Below are 19,847 nucleotides of genomic sequence, written 5' to 3'. Positions count from 1 at the left end.
CAGCTTCAGTTATTTTCTTGGAGAAAGTAGCAAGGATTTTGGAGATCACTTAAAACACATTTACTGTAAATATAATTAAATATTTGCATACCACAGGAATCACATTTGCAGCCATATCTGGAAACCGAACGCTGCAGGAATGCAGTGTCCGAACAAGCAACTGCCTGTATTTGTCAGTATCTTCATGCTCTGTCACATTGTTTGTTTTAATCACTTCTTTCTTCAAAACGATCACCAGCTATAAAACATATCAAATAAGTTTCAAAGGAATCATATGCTTCACTGAAGAACAAGCTAGAATGAAACCACACACACAAAAAATACGTATTTACCTCTTCCACATTTCTAGAAGATACAAGATCCAGAGCTAACTGAAGGGTTTTCTTGCGCACTTCTAAATCTGGAGTACTCAGCACTCTCAGTATGTCCATAACCAGATCCTGAAATCAATAAACACACTTAATTTAAGTTTCAAAACCAACATTTAGTCAGACAAAAAAAATATTTTTCTTGCTTTAATTAAGTCTTTTCTTTTTTGTGCAAATATACAAATTCAAATCTATAGTACAGAATTACTGAAGAGATAGTTAAAAAAGATGTGTAAGTTGTGTATAGCATATTGACAGAAAAGTATAATGGTAAAATGATTCTTAGTCTCCATTAAGATTTTTTTTAACTTTTTTTTCCTGTTTTGAGATTAGCATCTGAAGCCTGACTGTTCATGAAGGAAATACAAAATATTTGTCTAATATGCTGTAATTTTATGTAGCATTTTTCAAACAAACTGAATCATTGAAGTTTCCAAAAAAGTCACCCCTTATCACTGTTACTTCTCATGCTATCGAGTAAAACTAGACCTAAACAAAATACTGTGCAGCAGCGTTTCATAAACACACCAATTATTTTAAATGTTGAAAGTACATTATTTTTTCTTACCATAATGACAATATTTTATTTTTATTTTAGTTAACGTAAAATCCAGAATAGGTTTCCCAGGGCGAACAAAAAACAACGGTAGGGCACTTACTTGTAACACTCGTTCATGAGCAGGATGCTCTTTCAGCTCAATCAAGCGATCCAGTACAATCAGTTTCACATTGTTATCACTCTCTTTAATAATCAAGTCAATGTAACACTGAGCTGCTGCCTAAATAATAATAATAATAAAAGAGTGAAAGCATTTTTTCAAAATATTTTAGATACTGTGGGAAAGATAAGAACAACTATTTCTAGGAACCACCAATTCCCGGGGGGAAATCCAATGAAGGAACACACTCTAGAAATATGAGGGGTTATTTTAATGATATGTAAAAGAAACTAGGCAGCTGAACAGTTTTCTAGGATTTCACTGCTGGAACCGTTTTCCAATTTAGGTCTCGCCTGATGACACATTACTGGTAGCCTTTTGTTTGCTACAAGGCAGTTTTACCTATTGAGCAGAGACGCTGGCCAGAAATACCCAGAATTTTTTTTACACTAGCATCCAACTTCAGAAAGTTGCAAAGGCAATGGTGAGGTAGAAAGCTCATCTAAATTAGTTTTGTTCTTCCAGCTCCAAAGGAAATCTCACCAGCCATAACACATGATTTATACTCACACCACAAATTTTACAGGCTAAAGATAGGGTCTGTTTCTACAGTTCCCTCTTCCAAAAAAGATCAAATAAACAAAATATATAATGTGTTCAGCTGCACATTAAGGAGCCAATCTTGCAAGCTTTACTCAAATGAGTAACCCATACCTACACAGGCTGGCCTACTTCAAAGAAGCTACTTGTGTAGATACAGAACACTCACATAAAAATCATACCATTAGGATATCCTAACATGTTCTGCAAGTTCATGACAAAAATTAAACAACAAATTTAAAAAAAAAATCATGCTGATGACAGCTTATAGTACACAGACCTGATCCAAAGCTCAATGAAATGAACAGAAAGACTCCCATTGATTTCTACAAAATTTGGGTCTCCACAATAGACTAAAACCAAACCAGATATGCTAATAGTTGTTGCTGTTTTAAGTATGGTTTTAATTACACGGATTCTAACTATCATATCTCATTTAGCAAAAGTGACTGCACTGCAGCAAGAACATAAAAGAATGAATACTTCACTTGACTTTGAAACTATAGTAGAGTGACAAGGTTGGAGGGGTAATATCTTTTATTGGACCAACTTCTGTTTGTGAGAGAGATATGCTTTCAAGCCACACAGAGCTCTTCTTCAGCTCTGGGAAAGGTATGCCTAGGGTCACAGCAAAATGCAAGGTGGAACAAATTGTTTAGCACAAGTAGTTAGCACATACTGTAAGGTACCATTCAAAGTAGAGTTTTTTTATTTTTTGATACTATATAGTGTCAGGCTGACTGCCCTTTACATCACAGACTTCTGTTTACCCACAAAATGGGCTCAGAAAAGCAAGCAACAGCATAAGATTGCTCAAACCTTCCCTGTCCCATTAACAGACTTCAGTCCTGACCTAAAAGGACCACAACTATGGATGAGAGCGTAATTTAGTCTCTGTAACTATTCAGCATTTGGCTTCATTGCTAAGAGTGCCAAGAAGATTGCAAGTTAGTATCAACTGTGGAGGTGGTTTGTGTAATGTTTACATCTGTCCACTGACAATTGGATAGAGACCACCAACTCGTTTCCTACTGGCCAGTGACATCCAGAGGCTCACTTTAGCCAACCATTGAAAAGGGAGATAGTCACAAGATGGTTGAGTCATTTGTCTAGTGGCAAAACAGTCATGCGACAAAGAAAGTCAATCTTTCAGACATTACACATGTTAAACTGTAATGTATGCTAACCCAGTGTAATGTAGAGAAGTTATTAAAGCATTCTTAAACATCATAAATCACTGCAATACCTTGATTGCTGTTGGTGCACTGGAGAGTGTAACTAGTGTTCCTGCTGCTTCATATTTTACTGCAGGACTAGATGATTGCAATAAGTTGTAAATACAGCGTATAAATCGAGCTCTTTCTGATGGATTAGCATGGCAGACCTAGATGAGAAAACCATAGACAGAAAGCATACTGAAGAAAAATAAAAAGCTATTTTAAAAATACAAGAACTCTAGTTTATCTCCTTAATTGCCTCACTGCAGGAGGCAGTGAAAAGCAGGAATGACCTTGTTTGAGGATAAGAGCCCCTCAGTCTAGGTTGATTGGAACCAGGCAATATGAAGTAAGAGAGTATTATACACCTCTTAAAATCTCAACTTGTAAAGAATGTCCTGCACTAGCTAGTCGTATGGGGTACTCCATAAATAAAAGAGGGAAAAACACAGAAAACAAAAACATACTTATTCCCAGTCCAGGTTAAAGCAAATCAGATGTGTGCAAATTTCATTGCATTAGCTTGCACCTTCTAAGCTTGACCAGTCCATTGCTTTTAAGAGAAATTATATCCAGTTCAGCTAAACAATGAGTCATCATTCCCAAATGGACTAGCTGCTCATTTAAGACTAGATTTCTAGTTATGAAACATCTCACTATCCAGCCAACCTTTCTGAACTGTATTTTTTCAAAATAGAGTGAAAACACACATTTGTTTAAATGACTGCAGTCATTTCCCCATACCTTGTAAATTAGTTCAACAATAACCAGCTGAAGAATGTCACCAAATGTCTGGACTTGGTCTATGCAGGTACTCAAATAATCCAAAGCTCGATCCTATGGAAATAAAATAAAAACAAACCATTCAGATTACTTGAAAGACTAGAATCTGTATTAAAACTTAACAAAATGATCACAATATAAAAATAAAAAGCACAGATTATTCCTTCTGCTACATTCAACTTACTCTTTTAGAACAGCCCATAAAACAATATACAAAAATAAAATTACAAAATAATGAATTTATTTAGGCCCTAAAGAGCATTATCTTCACACAATTATTTGCCGCCAACCAAGCAAATAGGTCAAAACCCCTTATAACCAAAACATTATTGCTGCATAACAAATATTTCAATTTTTGAGCAAATGAGGCAAAAGGCTTCTGAGCCAAGATTGAAAATGTCATTTGAGAAATAAATAGCTAATATACGTTACAAAATGGTAGGTAATGTGGCAAATCTTCATATGGCTAAAAATGATTATGCCTCTCAGTGCCAGTGTATCTCCCTTCCACTTAAGGGGACTGCACCGTTTGAAAACAGAAAGGTGTTAAGGCCTCACTTACCTTCTTCTTCTTCAACATTTCCAAATACTTCCCAAATCTATGAACGGTCTTTAAATAAGGGAGGCAGAGAGGCATATTTGTTGTATTAAAACATCTGCCATATCAAATCGTTTACAAATAGCTCCATTAGCTCTATGTTTAGAGATTTCACACTCTTAAAAACCCTGAAAATCCCCAGCAAGACAGAGATGGACAGAACTGCAGAAGCCAGGGAAACTTTAATGCTTTACTTATTAAGCTGTTTCTGCAAAAATAATGTTGGAAGCCAGTATAAATTCATATTCTGAATAAGCAACCAGTAAATGATATACAGGAACCTATCTTCAGTCAAAATAGAACATTCAGCTACCTCTGCCCCAAGTTAAACAGCCAAGGTATAACCAGGGAAACGAAGCATACAGTACCTCTCAAAAATGTATTCTTTGGCATGACCTGAGAGCTTTCCTACCTCAAATTTCTGTACCATGTATTTTTTATTACCAATGAAACCTTTAAAAATATTTCAGTTCTAGTTTATAATTGTCATGGTTAACTAAATTGCACCTATTTTATGCAAAAGTGAAAATTGAAATTTACACCACTAACAAATCAAACAACAGGTTAGTCAGTCATTAACTAGATGTTCAAAAATAATCTTAAGGAAAATATCAGAACCATGAGAGAATTAAGACAACCAATTTTACCTGATCTGCATGAATTAGCATCATAAATGCATTTCTTTTGCAGCTTGCATCTTTCTCATTCACCAGGAAATCATGGATCAATTCAGGAGCATCAGGTATAAGATGTTCAAAGTTTCTTTTAAAAAAACATTTTGGGGGAAAAATGTAAGAAAGGTAAACAGAGTGATATAGCTAAATACTTAACTGCATGTGTTCTACATAAATGTTTAAAATGTGAAGGATCTGTATTTTTTTGTTCAAAATCCTTTGTGCACTTATGTTAAAAAGTGTGTATATTCCTTACATCCATTCATTCATATTTATTGAATTATTGCTTGTTACTCTGGTAACTAAGACCTCCCTCCCTCAATGGTTTTGGTTTAATTTTAGTTTATTTGTATCACACAAATACAGTTTTCATTTGAGAACAACTTTCACATTACTGCTACTGCATATATAACTAAATCATAAGGTTGTACTACTTAATTTAAAAAAAATAAAAATAAAATTAGCCGAAAGTTGTCCCACTTTCTATGTATTCACAGCAGCTGTACAATCTTCATTCCCAACAACCTAAACTAAGCGGATTTCAGTGGAGCTCTGGGCAGGTGCAGAGGTTTGCCCACTCAAAGTGGCTTGCAGGATCAGGGCCTTAGTTATATTTGACAAAGCTGTAGTGGTAAAAGGTACTATATATTCTAAGCCTACTGAATTAAGCAGGATCAAAAATAAAATTCCAATGAATCTCATATTAGCCTCCTTTTCTATCAGGACTTTCCAGGTGAAAGCCACTGACATTAGCCTGGGCCTCTTGGGTCCAAAGGTTTAAATAATTCACAGTTTTTACCTGTAAATTGTGTAGATTGCCAGGACTGCATTTCTGCGCACATAGCTGTGACGATGTTCTAAACATGCACGAATAGCTGGCATCAAAGGTTCCAGTAATTCTGCTTCTTTCAGCTTGCAAAGAAAACGAAGAGTAGAACCCCGGATAAATTCATTGGGGTGCTGAAGATCCTAAAACAAGAAAAATAAAGTATTTGTGTTTGCTGAAATACCAAGTTTTACCATTTTACAATTTCTCCTCTGAACTAGAGCTAAAATGACTGATAAACTCTCAACTTTGTAATTAAACTAGCAGCTATTGAGATATAGGAGAGATTATTTTATTTTACACCCTATATATGGATTTAGAACCATTGCCACATATGAGATAACAGATCTTTCTCTCTTCAGTGGAGAAAGTGGAATAAGGGAAATCTGTATGTCCAAAACCAAAACATAAAGACAGCTGAAGTCAGGTTTGGTACTACTTGTTATACATGGTAAACACCCAGACGCCTCGGTGGCATTGCTACACTACTTGGGCTCAAGTTTTTAAGCTTTTACTGCTACTTGTAGGGTTCCAATATAGTTATTTTTCCTTATCAACAAAAACAAGCAAATTCCTAAAGTGTTTCAGACCCAGTGGCAACCATGCTGAATGATTCACTACATTACTACATTATTCTGAGTTGAAAATGGCAATTAAAAAAAAGACTAGGAAAAGTAACTGACTATCCATATTTTCATAATTTGAAGATTTCATTGGAAAGAGTGTGGTCTAGCAATGCCATTGTATTACTCCAGACTGTCAACTAGATCTCAAAGTCAAATGTTTCTGATAGTGAAGTTCTCTCACCATTTTTCAAGGATAATGTTAATCAGATTCAGGACAGTCTCAGTGGCACCAAAGCAGTAACATCAGTGCAAAAAAAGAATGAATGGGCAGTCTCTTCCAACAGTTTCAGAACAGTAAATTTCAAATGCACTGGAAGAGAAATGCTCATTCAGCAAGCTGAAGTTATGACCCTCCAAGTGTAAAATGTTTGTGCTCTTTATTGATAGCTATAAATAATGTCTCCTTGAGGGAAGGCAAGTTGTGACCACCCTTAAACACAGGAGGATCTGGTCCCCGCTCAAACAAACTTGCCAATTTCTGAACTCTTTCTGAAGGATAGGTGACAGAATGCCAAAATCTAGCAGCATCCAATATCCTCCTTTTTGGACCATATTCAGTTGGGTCTCAAACCTGGACATGCCACAGAATCTAGTGATGTCAGCAGTCAGTCTCCTCAAAAAGATGGATAAAGGTCAGAAATACAGGTTGATTCTATTAGACCTATGCCACTGATCTTGAGATGGCATCCCACTTCTGCTCTGCCGATGATGCCAGCCTTCACTGTCCGCTCATTACATTTCTGTAAACTTTCATGCTTTCTCTCATGCTCCCACTTTGTATGGGAGGAGTCCCCCATAATGCCTTGCCTTCTTTCTAATCCCTTCTTAAAACTTTTTTGCAATGTCTATAAAAATGTTTTGACATTTGACATTGGGCAACTAATGTGCTGAAACCACTGTCTGTCACACTAATCAGTATTTTCTCATTGTTTCTCACCAATGGAATCCCACAGGGTGCAAAATTGAGGACTCTTTTATTCAGTGTTTCTCAAGCCACAGAGGGAAACATTAAAACCACTATGATGATCAGGTGTATGCCTCTTTTTCAATTATCTCAACAGAGCTATTTCCTGGAACTTCCAGTGAGTGGACAAAAACTAGCTCACAGGCTAGATCTGATTAATACAAAGGATATTAGAGACACAAGGTGAGTGAGGTAACATCTTTTATTGGACCAACTTCTGTTGGTGAGAGAGTGAAGCTTTTGAGCTTACATAAAGTTCTTCAGGTCTCTGTAAGCTCGAAAACTTGTCTCTCTCACCAACAGAAGCTGGTCCAATGAAAGATATTACCTCACCCACCTTGTCTCTCTAAAACCCTGAGACCAGCATGGCTACAACAACACTACATAAGACAAAAGATATCAGCAATGGCCAGAAACATCAACTTTTATCTGCAACTGGCCAAGAAATTACAACCTTTTGTCTCAGATGCAGAGCATGCCACAACAGTCCATGCCTTTAGCACTTAACTACACAAAAACAACTAACTCTATCCAGGGCTACCTGAATGCTCCAGCTAGACCAGACACATATGCCATCTTTTAGAAGGTAAGACAAATTGATAACTACGTATTACACATGGACATGTGTGCTGCAATTTCATGTCCAGGTATAACTGAAGGTGCTGGTTACCATCTGTGAAGTCCTAAATAGCATAGGATAGAGTTATTTCAAAGATAACTTATCCCTTTTATACTCCCTGATAACAATTGCATCAACACTGTTAATCCCCAGAGAAGATATCACAGGAAAAGGTAACAGGGTTGGTCCTCACCACTCAGCTCCACTCCTGCTGGAAAGCAGACAGTGCACATCTTTGTTTAGGCATAATTGAAAGTGTTTGTATTTTCTTGGCAACAGATCTTCCGGCTGGCAATTCCTCAACTCTGACCCATTAAGTTAGAGTAGTTAGGTCACTGAGGAAAAGAATGCAGTGCATCTACTCATTTGGATCAAAATATTATATTACCTGGATATGCTTTATGTAGAGATCGATCAGATACAAGGGTGATAGGGCATAAAAACACAGAATAAACAAATATGTTTACCTTTCTATAGGCATCACATACAAGGATCATTTCTTGCAACAGTTTGCCATCCGGAGTGGTCTTCGGAACTATCTCCCAAAAGACTAACAGCAGTTTTTTGATGGTATGATCTTGAAGAGGCAGTACAAAACGAATAATAGTCATCAGAAGTCCAGGTAGTTTTTCACCATTCAGGATCATGATAATTACTTTCTTCAAGGCCTCTGTTTTGGACTTTACATCTCCTTTTTCTGGTAGAGGGAAGGAGGAGTTCAAAAGCACAGCAATTACAGAAAGTGACAAAGTAACAGGCGCTCCCAGAATTACTTAAATAATCAAGGCTTGTTAAAACAATCTAACAGAAATATTGATCTCCAGCAAATATAAACCTTGCCCCTCAGGACACCACCACATTATTATTTTTTTTGTATTACCATAGCATCTAGGAGTCCTAGTCAAAGACCAGGACCAGACTGTGCTAAAGAGTACGCTAATGAATTCATACTCCTAAATTTAAGAGAATAAAAAACGAGCATGGGAGGTTTAATAAATACAGCTGTAATTTAGCATCCAATGAAGCTCAGTTAATTCCACTACACAGCTCTAATGAAGGGAATTTCATTACTGACAGACCATATTCACACCAGGAAATCACAAAGCATTATGGTGTTGCAGTCATTCTTGCATAGGCACCAATTACTTCTGGGGGAATTCTGCACCACTGCGTATGCACAGAATTTATGTCCCCTGCAGACTTCTTTGCTTCCTCACAAAAAAATGACTTTGATGGGGAAGCAAAGGGAAGCCACAAGAATGGTCAAGCAATCCTCCCCAGCAGTATGTTTTGGGTGCTGAGGGCAGCCAGCAGAGACTTAAATCACTGTGGGGCAGAGGGGCAGGACTGGGAAAGACTAGGCTGGTGGCTCCTACCCTGCACCAGGCTCAGCTGCTAGTCCCGGCTGGGCAGGGGAGGATGGGACTTCCTCTTCCCCTGCACGACATCTGGGGCTGGGTCAGACCCACCCTCAGATTTCTCCCCCAGCTGCCAGAAGCTCTGCAAACTGCCCCTCCCCCCGCTTCCTGCGCCTATCACTCCTCAGGTGCATGGGGAGGGATCCCTCTACAGGGAGCTGCTGCTCCATCCCCCGTGCATCCATATCCCCTCATCCAGACCCTCCTGCCAAGCCACATACCCCGCAATCAGAACCCCCCCATGAGTCTCACTTCCCCTGCACCTAGACCACTCTGACGAGCCACCTGCACCCAGATCCCCACCCCACTGAGCCCCAAAGAGTTGCACCTGGATCCCCATCCCACTGAGCCCTACTCCCCCCAGCATCTGGACCTCCCACTGAGCCTCCCACACCAAGACTACCTCGCTACGCCCAGACCTCCCCACCCCAAGCCTCACCTGGACCCCTCCTGCAGAGTCCCATTACTGTTGCACCCAGAACCCCTAAACAAGCCCCTGTGCATCGAGATCCCCCACTGAGCCACCCACACCCAGACTGCCTCACATAGAACCCTCTCAACCCACACCTGGATTCCCCCCAACACTAAACTCCTCGACCCTTGGATCCTGCCTTGTTGAGACTGCCTGCCCACACGTAGTGTGCCTGGCACAGAGAGGCAGGGCCAAGGGGTATTTCTGGGGCAAGCCCAGTCCTTGCGCTGTGTCAGGGTTGAGTGCAGCCTCATCGCTGAGTCCATGTCCCAGGGATGGGGGAGCTGCACAGTGATTTCCCACCTCTGTGCAGCCAGTAGCCTGTGTTCCACAACATCATGCTGGAGCATCCACGTTTGTTTAGCAAATAAAATTTGCAGAATTTTAAACTATTGTGTGCATAATTTTTAATTTTGGGGGGCAGAATGCCCTCAGGAGTAACCTCTGAGTTAGTAAGAATGCACTAGTACTGGCAATATGTACTGAACTACAAAGCAGCAAAAACTTAAGAACTCCAGTCGGTCAGTGCATTCCTTATTAAATCTACCTGAGCACAAACATGTATTTCCATATATAGGAAAAGAGAGAGAGAGTTAACAGACACAAAAAGACAGACTTGCTCAGATACAATCAAGATAGGATCTATATAAATGACAGGTCATTAGTGGACAGTTACTACCAAAACACTGTAAACAGAGGAAATATTCCCTCAAGTTTCAAAATCTAACATTAATCCAGCAAACCTAAATTCACAGATTGCTGTATACATCAGTATTTAATTAGCAGAGATTGCTAGGGCCATCAGACATTTATTTTGCAACGGACAGACTTCTGACCCAACACATACTAATGTAGGTACTCTTGAATTATGGGGAGGAAATGGTTATTGGAGTTCTACTGGCTTTGGAAATGTTAATTATTTCAAGTGGTTTTTGGAGGTATTCTACTCTTTCCTTTCTCTGCTTTCAAACTGGTTGAAGTATTCCAACATGTTATGTGGTAGAACAGAACTTGCAAACAGGAACTCTCCTTGAAATCTGCATTGTAGGACTACTTTGACTCTCACTGACCTCAATAGGAAGTACTATCTTTCTACATACATGAAATACAGAAAGGTATTACGTTTTACCTTTTTATGCATAGGAGACAGTTTACTTAGTGGATTGAATTTTTATTTGAGTGGCCAAAACGAAGGCTTTACCATGAAGTAACCTCTCTCTATTTCCCATCCTCAAACAGGTCTTAGGATACTTGAGAAGTATTCAAGTCATAAAACAGAATGATAACTTTGTCCCAAGATTTCTTGCTTTTAAATTGTAAGGCATATTCTGATAGGTGCTTTAGATCCTATATTCACCAACTAGGGCCTCAATTCAGCAAAGTATTTAAGTGAGTGAGTAGTCCCACTGAACTCCCATGCTTAAGTACAGGTCTGTATCCTGACTACCTTTTTACTGGACTTAGAATAGTAATGTTAAGTTATGGATAAAGGTTAAATTTTTCAATTACCAAATTAAGTTTATTTAAACATAATATTACAGTTATGTACTTTTTAAAATAATTATAAAAGCAATTAGTTTAAGAGAGATTGGTTTTATATTTTACAGTAAGTATTACATTAAAGGTTATCATATAATGAGAAAGAAAAACAAGTGTTAATTCAAGTAAAACTGAATAGCCTGTTAGCCATAAAGTACATTACTTGCCTAGGTCATTTTTTAAGCTGATTTCAGATGGTGGTTCTGAATCCATTGGAACATTAATCAACGTATAACATACATTCTCTGCAGCTGTCATTGTTCTTGGTCACAAATACTTTCTTAATAGAAGAACTACTTCCGACAAATATCAGGCACTCTAGAAAAAACAAAATGAAATTAATGGAACTTGTTAATAACTGCATAACAAACAGCACAAAAGTATGCTATTGCAATTTCCACAAAAATATTAAATACTCAATTTCTCTAAAAATTTGGATTTAAAGGACTTCTAAACTACATTATTCAAAACCTCTCCCCGAAGAGTTAGATCTCCTTTCACTTTATAAATGTTCTTATTAATAGTGTATTAAAATGTTAAAATAAGTATGCAAAATCCCCAAAGAAAAAGTAATATGCAAAATTCTAATGAACATGTGAACTACTTAGATATTAATGAACAAGTTTTATAGGGACAGCTAGGGTCTAGTGGATTGAGTATGAAGATGCAAAACACTTTCAGATCTATGAATGAAGACTGCTGTAAGAGCAAAGTATAATCGTAAATAAAATAGTAACAAATACTATAACTAAAATTACAAAACAATTTCCTTTAACCCTTTAAAGATTCATTTAAACTGAAACAAGTGTAAAGAAGAACTACTGAAACAAGTTAATTTAATTTAAACTGGAACAAACTGCTGAGGGCAGTTATGGAATCTCCGTCATTGGAGGCTTTTAAGAACAGGTTAAACAAACACCTGTCAGGAATGGTCTAGTTATTATGTACTCTTGCAATGAGTGCAGCGGACTGGACTAAATGATCTGTTGAGGTATCTTCCAGTCCCACACTTCTGTGATCACTGGAAAGAAGAGCCAGTCTTGTTTACTCTAGCAAAAAGGCGGCTGAAAGGTGTATGATTGCTCTCTATAAATACATTAGACAGGTAAATACCAGGGAGAGTAAAAAGCTATTTAAGTTAAATGAAAAATGTTGGCACAAGAATATTCATATAAACTGGCCATGAACAAATCCAGGCTGGAAATTAGAAGGCTTCTAACCATCAGAGGGATGAAGTTCTGGAACAGCCTCCAAATATGAATTGCTTTGCAATATGAAGCTCTCACTTGGGCTAAGCTAACTTGAGAGAAGCTAACTATCCTGTGAAGCTATAACCTTAAATTAGGAGAGTGAAACTTGTAATGTTTGTTAGGCCTTTCACAAAAATCAGAACACATATTGGAGATCACCCTGTAATAACTGAGCATTTTTGGTGTAAGAAAAGTCCTTTTCACTCGTTCTTATTAAGAACTCATACATAAAACAAGTTTGAAGCTTTACATAGTAATGTTTTAATTAAGAGATTCTTTTTAAATGAAAACTGTCACTTTTCCAATATTTTGTAACCATCTGTTCAATTAATTTCAAACTTAAGAATTCTCTGGGTAGAGATTACCCATGACAAATTTATGCAGAAAAGTAGCTTTTTTTTCTGGAAGTTGTATGCAAGTAGTTCAGAATTGGTCTCAAAATGGAAATTGAAATATACCCTTTACTATGGAGTTTTGTGACTGTCTATTTTAATATTTATTAAGCATGCTATACAGTATGAGATTTTTAGCCACTAACAGAGTAGTAAACTTGATCATTTGAGCCCCAAAGCATAATGTATCAGGAAGTTATAAATATGTGAAAACGTGTGCGAACGAGTCAGAGTTTAAGGGCAGAAGGATCATTTAGTCTGACTTCCTATAGCACAGGCCACCAATACTAACAAGCACCCCGCACACTAATCCAGCAACTGAAATGAAATCAAAGTATTACAGCCCATAGGTGACTAGACTATATTATGTGCCACAGTCAGAAAATAGGAGGGACCAAGGAGCACTCAAGGAAAATAAGGCCACTGCAAGAAACTTAATGAATTTTTTGCATAGGTCTTCATGACTGAGTAGGTGAGGGAGATTCCCAAACCCGAGCCACTCTTTTTAGATGACAAATCTGAGGAACTGTCCCAGACTGAGGTGTCATTAGAGGTGGTTTTGGAACAAATTGGTAAATTAAACAGAATAAGTCACCAGGACCAGATGGTATTCACCCAAGAGTTCTGAAGGAACTCAAAATTGCAGAACTACCAACTGTGATATGTAACTTATCATTCAAATCATCTTCTGTACCAGATGACTTGAGGATAGCTAATGTGATGCCATTTTTTAAAAAAGGCTCCTGAGATGATCCTGGCAGTTACAGGCTGGTAAGTCTAACTTCTGTACCAGGCAAACTGGTTGAAATTATAGTGAAGAACAGAATTATCAGACACATAGATGAACACAATTTGTTGGGGAAGAGTCAACATAATTTTTGTAAAGGGAAATTATGCCTCATCAAACTAGAATTATTTGAGGGGGTCAACAAGCATGTGGACAAGTGTGATCCAGGGGATATAGTTTACTTAGATTTTCAGAAAGCCTTTGACAAAGTCCCTCACCAAAGGCTCTGAAGCAAAGTAAGCTGTCATGAAATAAAAGGGAAGGAACTCTCATGGATCCGTAACCAGTTTAAAGATAGGAAACAAATGGCAGGAAAAAATAGTCATTTTTCAGAATAGACACACATAAATAGTGGTGTCCCCCAGGGATCTGTCCTCGCATCAGTACTATTCAACATATTCATAAATGATCTGGAAAAAGGGGTAAACAATGGAGGTGGCAAAATTTGCAGATGATACAAAACTGCTAAGGATAGTCTGCTTTGAATTTAACTACAAAGAGATCTCTCAAAACTGGGTGACTGAGCAACAAAATGGCACACAAAATTCAATGCTGATAAACTAAAAGTAATGCACACTGGAAAACATAATCCCAACTATACATATACAATGGTGGGGGTCTAAATTAGCTGTTACCCCTCAAGAAAGAGATCTTGGAGTCATTGTGGATAGTTCTCTGAAAACATCCACTCAATGTACAGCGGCAGTCAAAAAAAGCTAACAGAATGTTGGGAATCATTAAGAAAGGGACAGATAATAAGACAGAAAATATCATATTGTCTCTATATAAATCCATGGTACACCCACTTCTTGAATACTGAATGCAAATCTCGTCACTTCATCTCAAAAAAAGACATTTTGGAATTGGAAAAGGTACAGAAAAGGGCAACAAAAATGATTAGGGGTGTGGAACAGCTTCCATATGAGTAGAGATTAATAAGATTGGGACTTTTCAGCTTGGTGTTATTCACTCCTCATCATCACACAAGAACTAGGGATCACCAAATTAAATTAATAGGCAGCAGGTTTAAAACAAACAAAAGGAAAGTATTTCTTCACACAACGCACAATCAACCTTTGGAACTCTTTGACAGAGGATGTTGTGAAGGCCAAGACTGTAACAGGGTTCAAAAAAGAACTAGATAAATTCATGGAGAATAGGTCTACCAATGACTATTAGCCAAGATGAGCAGGGATACAAAACTATGCTCTGAAGTGCCCCTAGCCTCTGTTTGCCAGAAGCTGGGAATGGGCAACAGGGGATGAATCACTTGATGATTACCTGTTCCGTTCATTCCCTCTGAAGCACCTGGCATTGGCCAGTGTCAGAAGACAGAATACTGGGCTAGATGGACCATTGGTCTGACCCAGTATGGCCATTCTTATGTTCTATTGGCAGGGAAACTGTTGAGATATACCCAGATAGTCCTAGCAAGCGAGCTGCACCCATATGCTGCAGAGGAAGGCAAAAATCCCAATGTCACTGCCAATGTGACTTGGGGGGAAATTCCCTCCTGCTCCCACATCTGGTGATCAGTTAGATCCTGAGCACGCGAGCCCGAACCAGCCAGCCAAGCACCTGAGAGGATGCTCGATGTTATGCAGAACCCTGGACGACCCCCACCCCCAACGTCCCCTCTCCAGACATGGCCACCTCCTGATGCTTCACAAGACGATTTAAAAAAAACAAAACAAACCTCTTCCATAATACATGGGGGGGGGGGAGGAAGGAAGAGAGAGAGAGAAGAATCTCTTTCTGACCCTGGTGACAAGTTGAAACTCTTTAGGATAAACTTTAGGAATATCTGCGTGTGGGTGATGGCAAGGTGTGGGTGATGGTGATTGCCTGACTTTTTGGCCCTTGACTAGGTCTTTCCCATCACATATAAAGAAAAGTACGAAGATACAGATTTAAAACTTGTTTAAACTGATCAAATTCAACTACTCGTTAAAAAAAAACAACCTACTAATATGAGCATTCCTCCAGAACTTCAGCGTGCCAAATTTGCTAAGCTCTGTCAGAGCTCCCACTGTTATGTAAGCATTTAGTAATAAGAGAAAGGGAGCCTTCTTTGGTAGTTCCTATTTGGAGCACTAGGTTCCATAATGCATTAAGTCTGAAGGTCTGTTAACAAGTTAAAGCTACATCAGAACTATAATAATGGACTACATTAATGCCAACTGTCCGTGTGACCCTGTACACCCACTGAGTTCACCTGCTGGAACTTACTCATTTTGAGAAATTTGAAACATGGTGCTCATGGTCATCATAAGCTCCACAAAATATGCAGGCAGTGCTTATAACTTCTACGTGGTCTCTACAATGACTCTGCTCACACCAGTTACAAGCCTGTAAATGTCTTGAGAATCATGTGAGGCTTCATGGAAGGTATAATCAGGTATTGTTGATCAGTGTACATAAAACACTTTGCCAATATAAAACATTTCACAAGTGCTGAAAATTCTTAAGAGTTGAGTGTAAGAATCATAATCGTTGCACTTTTTGATTTTATTCATTTTAGGTTTTCAGTGTTAACATTTCATGAACACAGATTTTTGCATTTAACTTTTATTTTTAAACTGAGAACAAAGCTGCATACTATGGAGCTGTGCAATTCTCTTTTGCACAAATCTGTTAACTACAACTCTACACTACATACCCTAAACTAGGGGCTCCCAACCTTTCCAGACTACTGCACCTCTTTCAGGAGTCTGATTTGTCTTGTGTACCCCCAAGTTTCACTCACTTAAAACCACTTGCTCACAAAATCAGACATAAAAATACAAGTGTCACAGAGCACTATTACTAAAAAATTGCTTACTTCTTCATTTTTACCATGTAATTATAAAATAAACCTATTGGAATATAAATATTATACTTATATTTTTGTGTATAATATACAGAACAGTATAAACAAGTCATTGTCAGTATGAAATTTTAGTTTGTACTGATTTTGCTAGTGCTTTTTATGTAGCCTGTTGTAAAACTAGGCAAATACCTCATGAGTTGATGTACCCACCCTGGAAGACCTCTGCATACCCCCCAGGGATACACACACCCCTGGTTGAGAACCATTGCCCTAAACCAGGGGCTCCCAAACTTGGTTCACGGCTTGTTCAGGGTAAGCCCCTGGCGGGCCACGAGACGCTTTATTAACCTGAGCGTCCGCAGGTACGGCCGCTCCCAGTGGCTGCGGTTCGCCATTCCCGGCCAATGGGAGCTGCAGGAAGCAGTGGCCCAGCCCACACCACTTCCCGCAGCTCCCATTGGCCGGGAACGGCGAACCGCGGCCACTGGGAGCGGCCGTACCTGCGGACACTCAGGTTAACAAAGTGTCTCGCGGCCCGCCAGGGGCTTACCCTGAACAAGCTGCGAACCAACTTTGGGAACCCCTGCCCTAAAACTATAGAGCTGTATAACTGTGTTTTTCAGCAACTTCACTTATTTTAAAAGTCACTGCTCTGAAGATACAGGATAAAAACATCTATCAAGAATGCAAGGCAAATTTATAATTGCTTACAGCATCAGTTCAAAAAGTTCTCTTTTCATTTTTCCAAGTGACTATTCCTTGATGAGAATTAGCCACATAATTAGTTCAAAGTTTTAAAGTTCAATGTTTTTTATTTCACATTTTTCCTAATTTTTAAGGGGGGGGGGAGGAGAAGATGAACGGCTATAGCCATGGCCGCAAACCTGCAAACGCATTTGCCACTGACTTCAGTGGGAATGCTCCAGCACAAAGCTATACAAATATATGTCTACAAAATGAGAAACTTAAATAGTAAATAGAAATAAAGGTTTAATATATATAAATATAGCTTTTCATTGTCCTTGTATTCACATTGACTCCATAGATTTAACAATACTGCTAAATAACCATAACAAAAAAACCATAGGTTTAAGAACCCAGAAAGAAAACAATCAATTAGTGGAATGGATCTTTGTTGAAACTTTCCACAATTTTATTTGACACAGAAAGTTTCAGTCCAAAAAGAATGAGAATTTTTAGCAAAGGTGAAAAGAAATCATAAAGTAAAGCTGCAATCTCACACCCCGACCCTGCAATGAGTTTTGGGCAGGCAGCCTCAGCGCCCGCGAGTAAGGTGACCAGATGTCCCGATTTTATAGGGACTGTCCCGATTTTTGGGTCTTTTTCTTTTTAGTCTCCTATTCCCGCCCCCGTCCCAATTTTTCACATTTGCTGTCTGGTCACCCTACCCGCGGGAAACCCCAGTTAACTGTACTAGGAGTCCAGAGGGTCAAAGCCAATTGCATGGCGGCGGCCTGAAGTTTAAACCTCTCTGCATCACCTCCCCGGGAGCCTCCCTAGCACTGCACAGACCCGGCCCGATGGCTCCGCGACTGCCTCACAGGTCACGAAACAAATCGGTGGCGGACCGAGAAAGAGAACCCGGGGGTCCCGACGCAGCGGGCCGCGCTACCCGCTGACTCGTCGGCTGCACGGCGACCGCAACCCCCGGGGACCCCCAAGAGCAGGGCCCGGACCGGCTGCCCGCCCAGGGGAACGGCTCCCACCCCCGCAGCCCAGCCCGGACTGCCCGGGAGGCCGCAGGAGCGGCCCAGGGCAGGCTGGTGCCCGTCGAGACCAGGACGAGGCCGCTGGCTCCGGAATGGGGGCGGGGGCCAGTCTCCGGCCGCGGCCCCCAGGGCGACACGGGCCCAGCGCAGGAGTTCGCGCCCTCCACACTCCGCAGCCGCCCTAGGCGCTGTACCTGCCTCCCGTGCTGCCCGCGGCAGGCCCCCTCCAGCCCCGTCTCCCTCCCGGCTGTGCCCGCTGCTCGGCTGTGGCTGACGTGGAACCCCTCCGCGCGACAGTGACGGACCACATCGGTAGTACGGCGGCCGTAGTAGGACACGCCTCCTCCGTACGAAGCAGCGCACAACAAGGGGCTCCAGCGCGCGCACCCCGCGCAGGATGGGAGGGGCCGGCGCGTTTGAATGGGCTAGCCCCAGCCCCGCGCGCAGCCCTCACTCGCCGCGTGACGGTGACCCCTGACCGTCCGCGCCGCCGCCGCCGTCCTGGCCCTGGCAGGTGGCCACGAGACAGCCACGTCACTGCCCCCCGGGTGTCCTTGGCCGGGCTGGGCAGAGCGCGGGGCACGCCCCGGGCAGGCGGCTGGAGCTCACCCCCGCGGCGTGGAAGACAAAGGCCGCGCGTTTAGACCAGCCCGGCGCTGGGGGCGTGCTGGGCCCCGGCCGGCAGCTGGAGCCGCCGGCTGCTAATGAAACTCGTGAGTAGGCCTGAACGCCGCTGCTGCAGAACGGGGAACAAGCCCCGTTAGAAACATTGTGTGCGCCACACAGCTCGCCACAGGCGCCGGTCGGAGCTGGGCCAGTCGGCCTGCGAGCTAGGTAGCGCGCTGTCCGCGATGGCTGAGCCTCCTTGGGTCACAGGTCGCACGCACCCTGACTACTCCGTCTCTGTCAGCGATCAGATCTGCCCTGGGCTAAATCAGGAAGAGAAACATTTCCGGGAAAAACAAGGAGGAGGCCTTGTGGCACCTTAGAGACTAATTTATTTGGGCAGATGCATGGAGTGGAAAATACAGTAGCAGGTATATTTATACCTAGTACATGAAAAGAGGGGACTGACCCCTCCTGCCCCCGCAACCGGGTAAGGTAAAGATTTGTCATGTTCAGTGAGGAGGGTATTTACCTCTGCATGGAGGAGGCCAGCAACAACAGAATAGTGGATGAATCACATGGATCCAAATCATAGTAGTTAATACTGTGTGCATTCACTGTCTCTTACACCATCATACTATACTTCCCCTACCCCCCCCACCCAACTGCCTTCACCTGGACTCCCTTGCAGAGTCCCATGCCCCCTGCACCCAGAACCCCACACCGAGCCCCTGTGCACCTAGATCCTCCCTCTCAGGGTAGATCAATTTAAAAAAATATTTTACAAATCTGATTTTTTGGATAAAATGCTTTTTGAAGAAAACTATCTAAAGATTGTTTTAATTAAGATACATTATAGCTTAAAGATATTGCATCATGGAACAGGGATTATAAATTCTAATTCTATGCT

At 40.7% G+C, this 19,847-nt stretch overlaps 1 protein-coding gene across 2 annotated transcripts in view; it reads right to left on the bottom strand.

Annotated features, from left to right (window-relative positions):
• The window catches only part of COPB1 (coat protein complex I subunit beta 1), a 35,263-nt gene extending 16,646 nt beyond the window's left edge, over positions 1-18,617 (bottom strand). Inside the window, exons 1-10 of one of the 2 annotated variants that reach the window (XM_077818378.1) lie at positions 18,526-18,617; positions 11,531-11,681; positions 8,402-8,631; positions 5,699-5,868; positions 4,873-4,987; positions 3,589-3,681; positions 2,874-3,011; positions 1,028-1,147; positions 333-440; positions 92-238 (exon numbers count right to left, since the gene is read on the bottom strand). In XM_077818378.1, coding sequence (XP_077674504.1) covers positions 92-238; positions 333-440; positions 1,028-1,147; positions 2,874-3,011; positions 3,589-3,681; positions 4,873-4,987; positions 5,699-5,868; positions 8,402-8,631; positions 11,531-11,621 — 1,212 coding nt within the window. In that variant the 5' untranslated portion in view covers positions 11,622-11,681; positions 18,526-18,617. The remainder of the gene's footprint in view (positions 1-91; positions 239-332; positions 441-1,027; positions 1,148-2,873; positions 3,012-3,588; positions 3,682-4,872; positions 4,988-5,698; positions 5,869-8,401; positions 8,632-11,530; positions 11,682-18,525) is intronic. The other variant, XM_077818379.1, reaches the window with a different exon arrangement.
• Between the last annotated feature and the right edge of the window lie 1,230 nt (positions 18,618-19,847).

Source organism: Eretmochelys imbricata, chromosome 6, assembly GCF_965152235.1.
Source record: "Eretmochelys imbricata isolate rEreImb1 chromosome 6, rEreImb1.hap1, whole genome shotgun sequence".
Lineage (NCBI taxonomy): Eukaryota > Metazoa > Chordata > Testudines > Cheloniidae > Eretmochelys > Eretmochelys imbricata.
The sequence above is the reverse complement of the archived record's forward strand: the minus strand, read 5'-3'. Positions and strand labels throughout refer to the sequence as shown.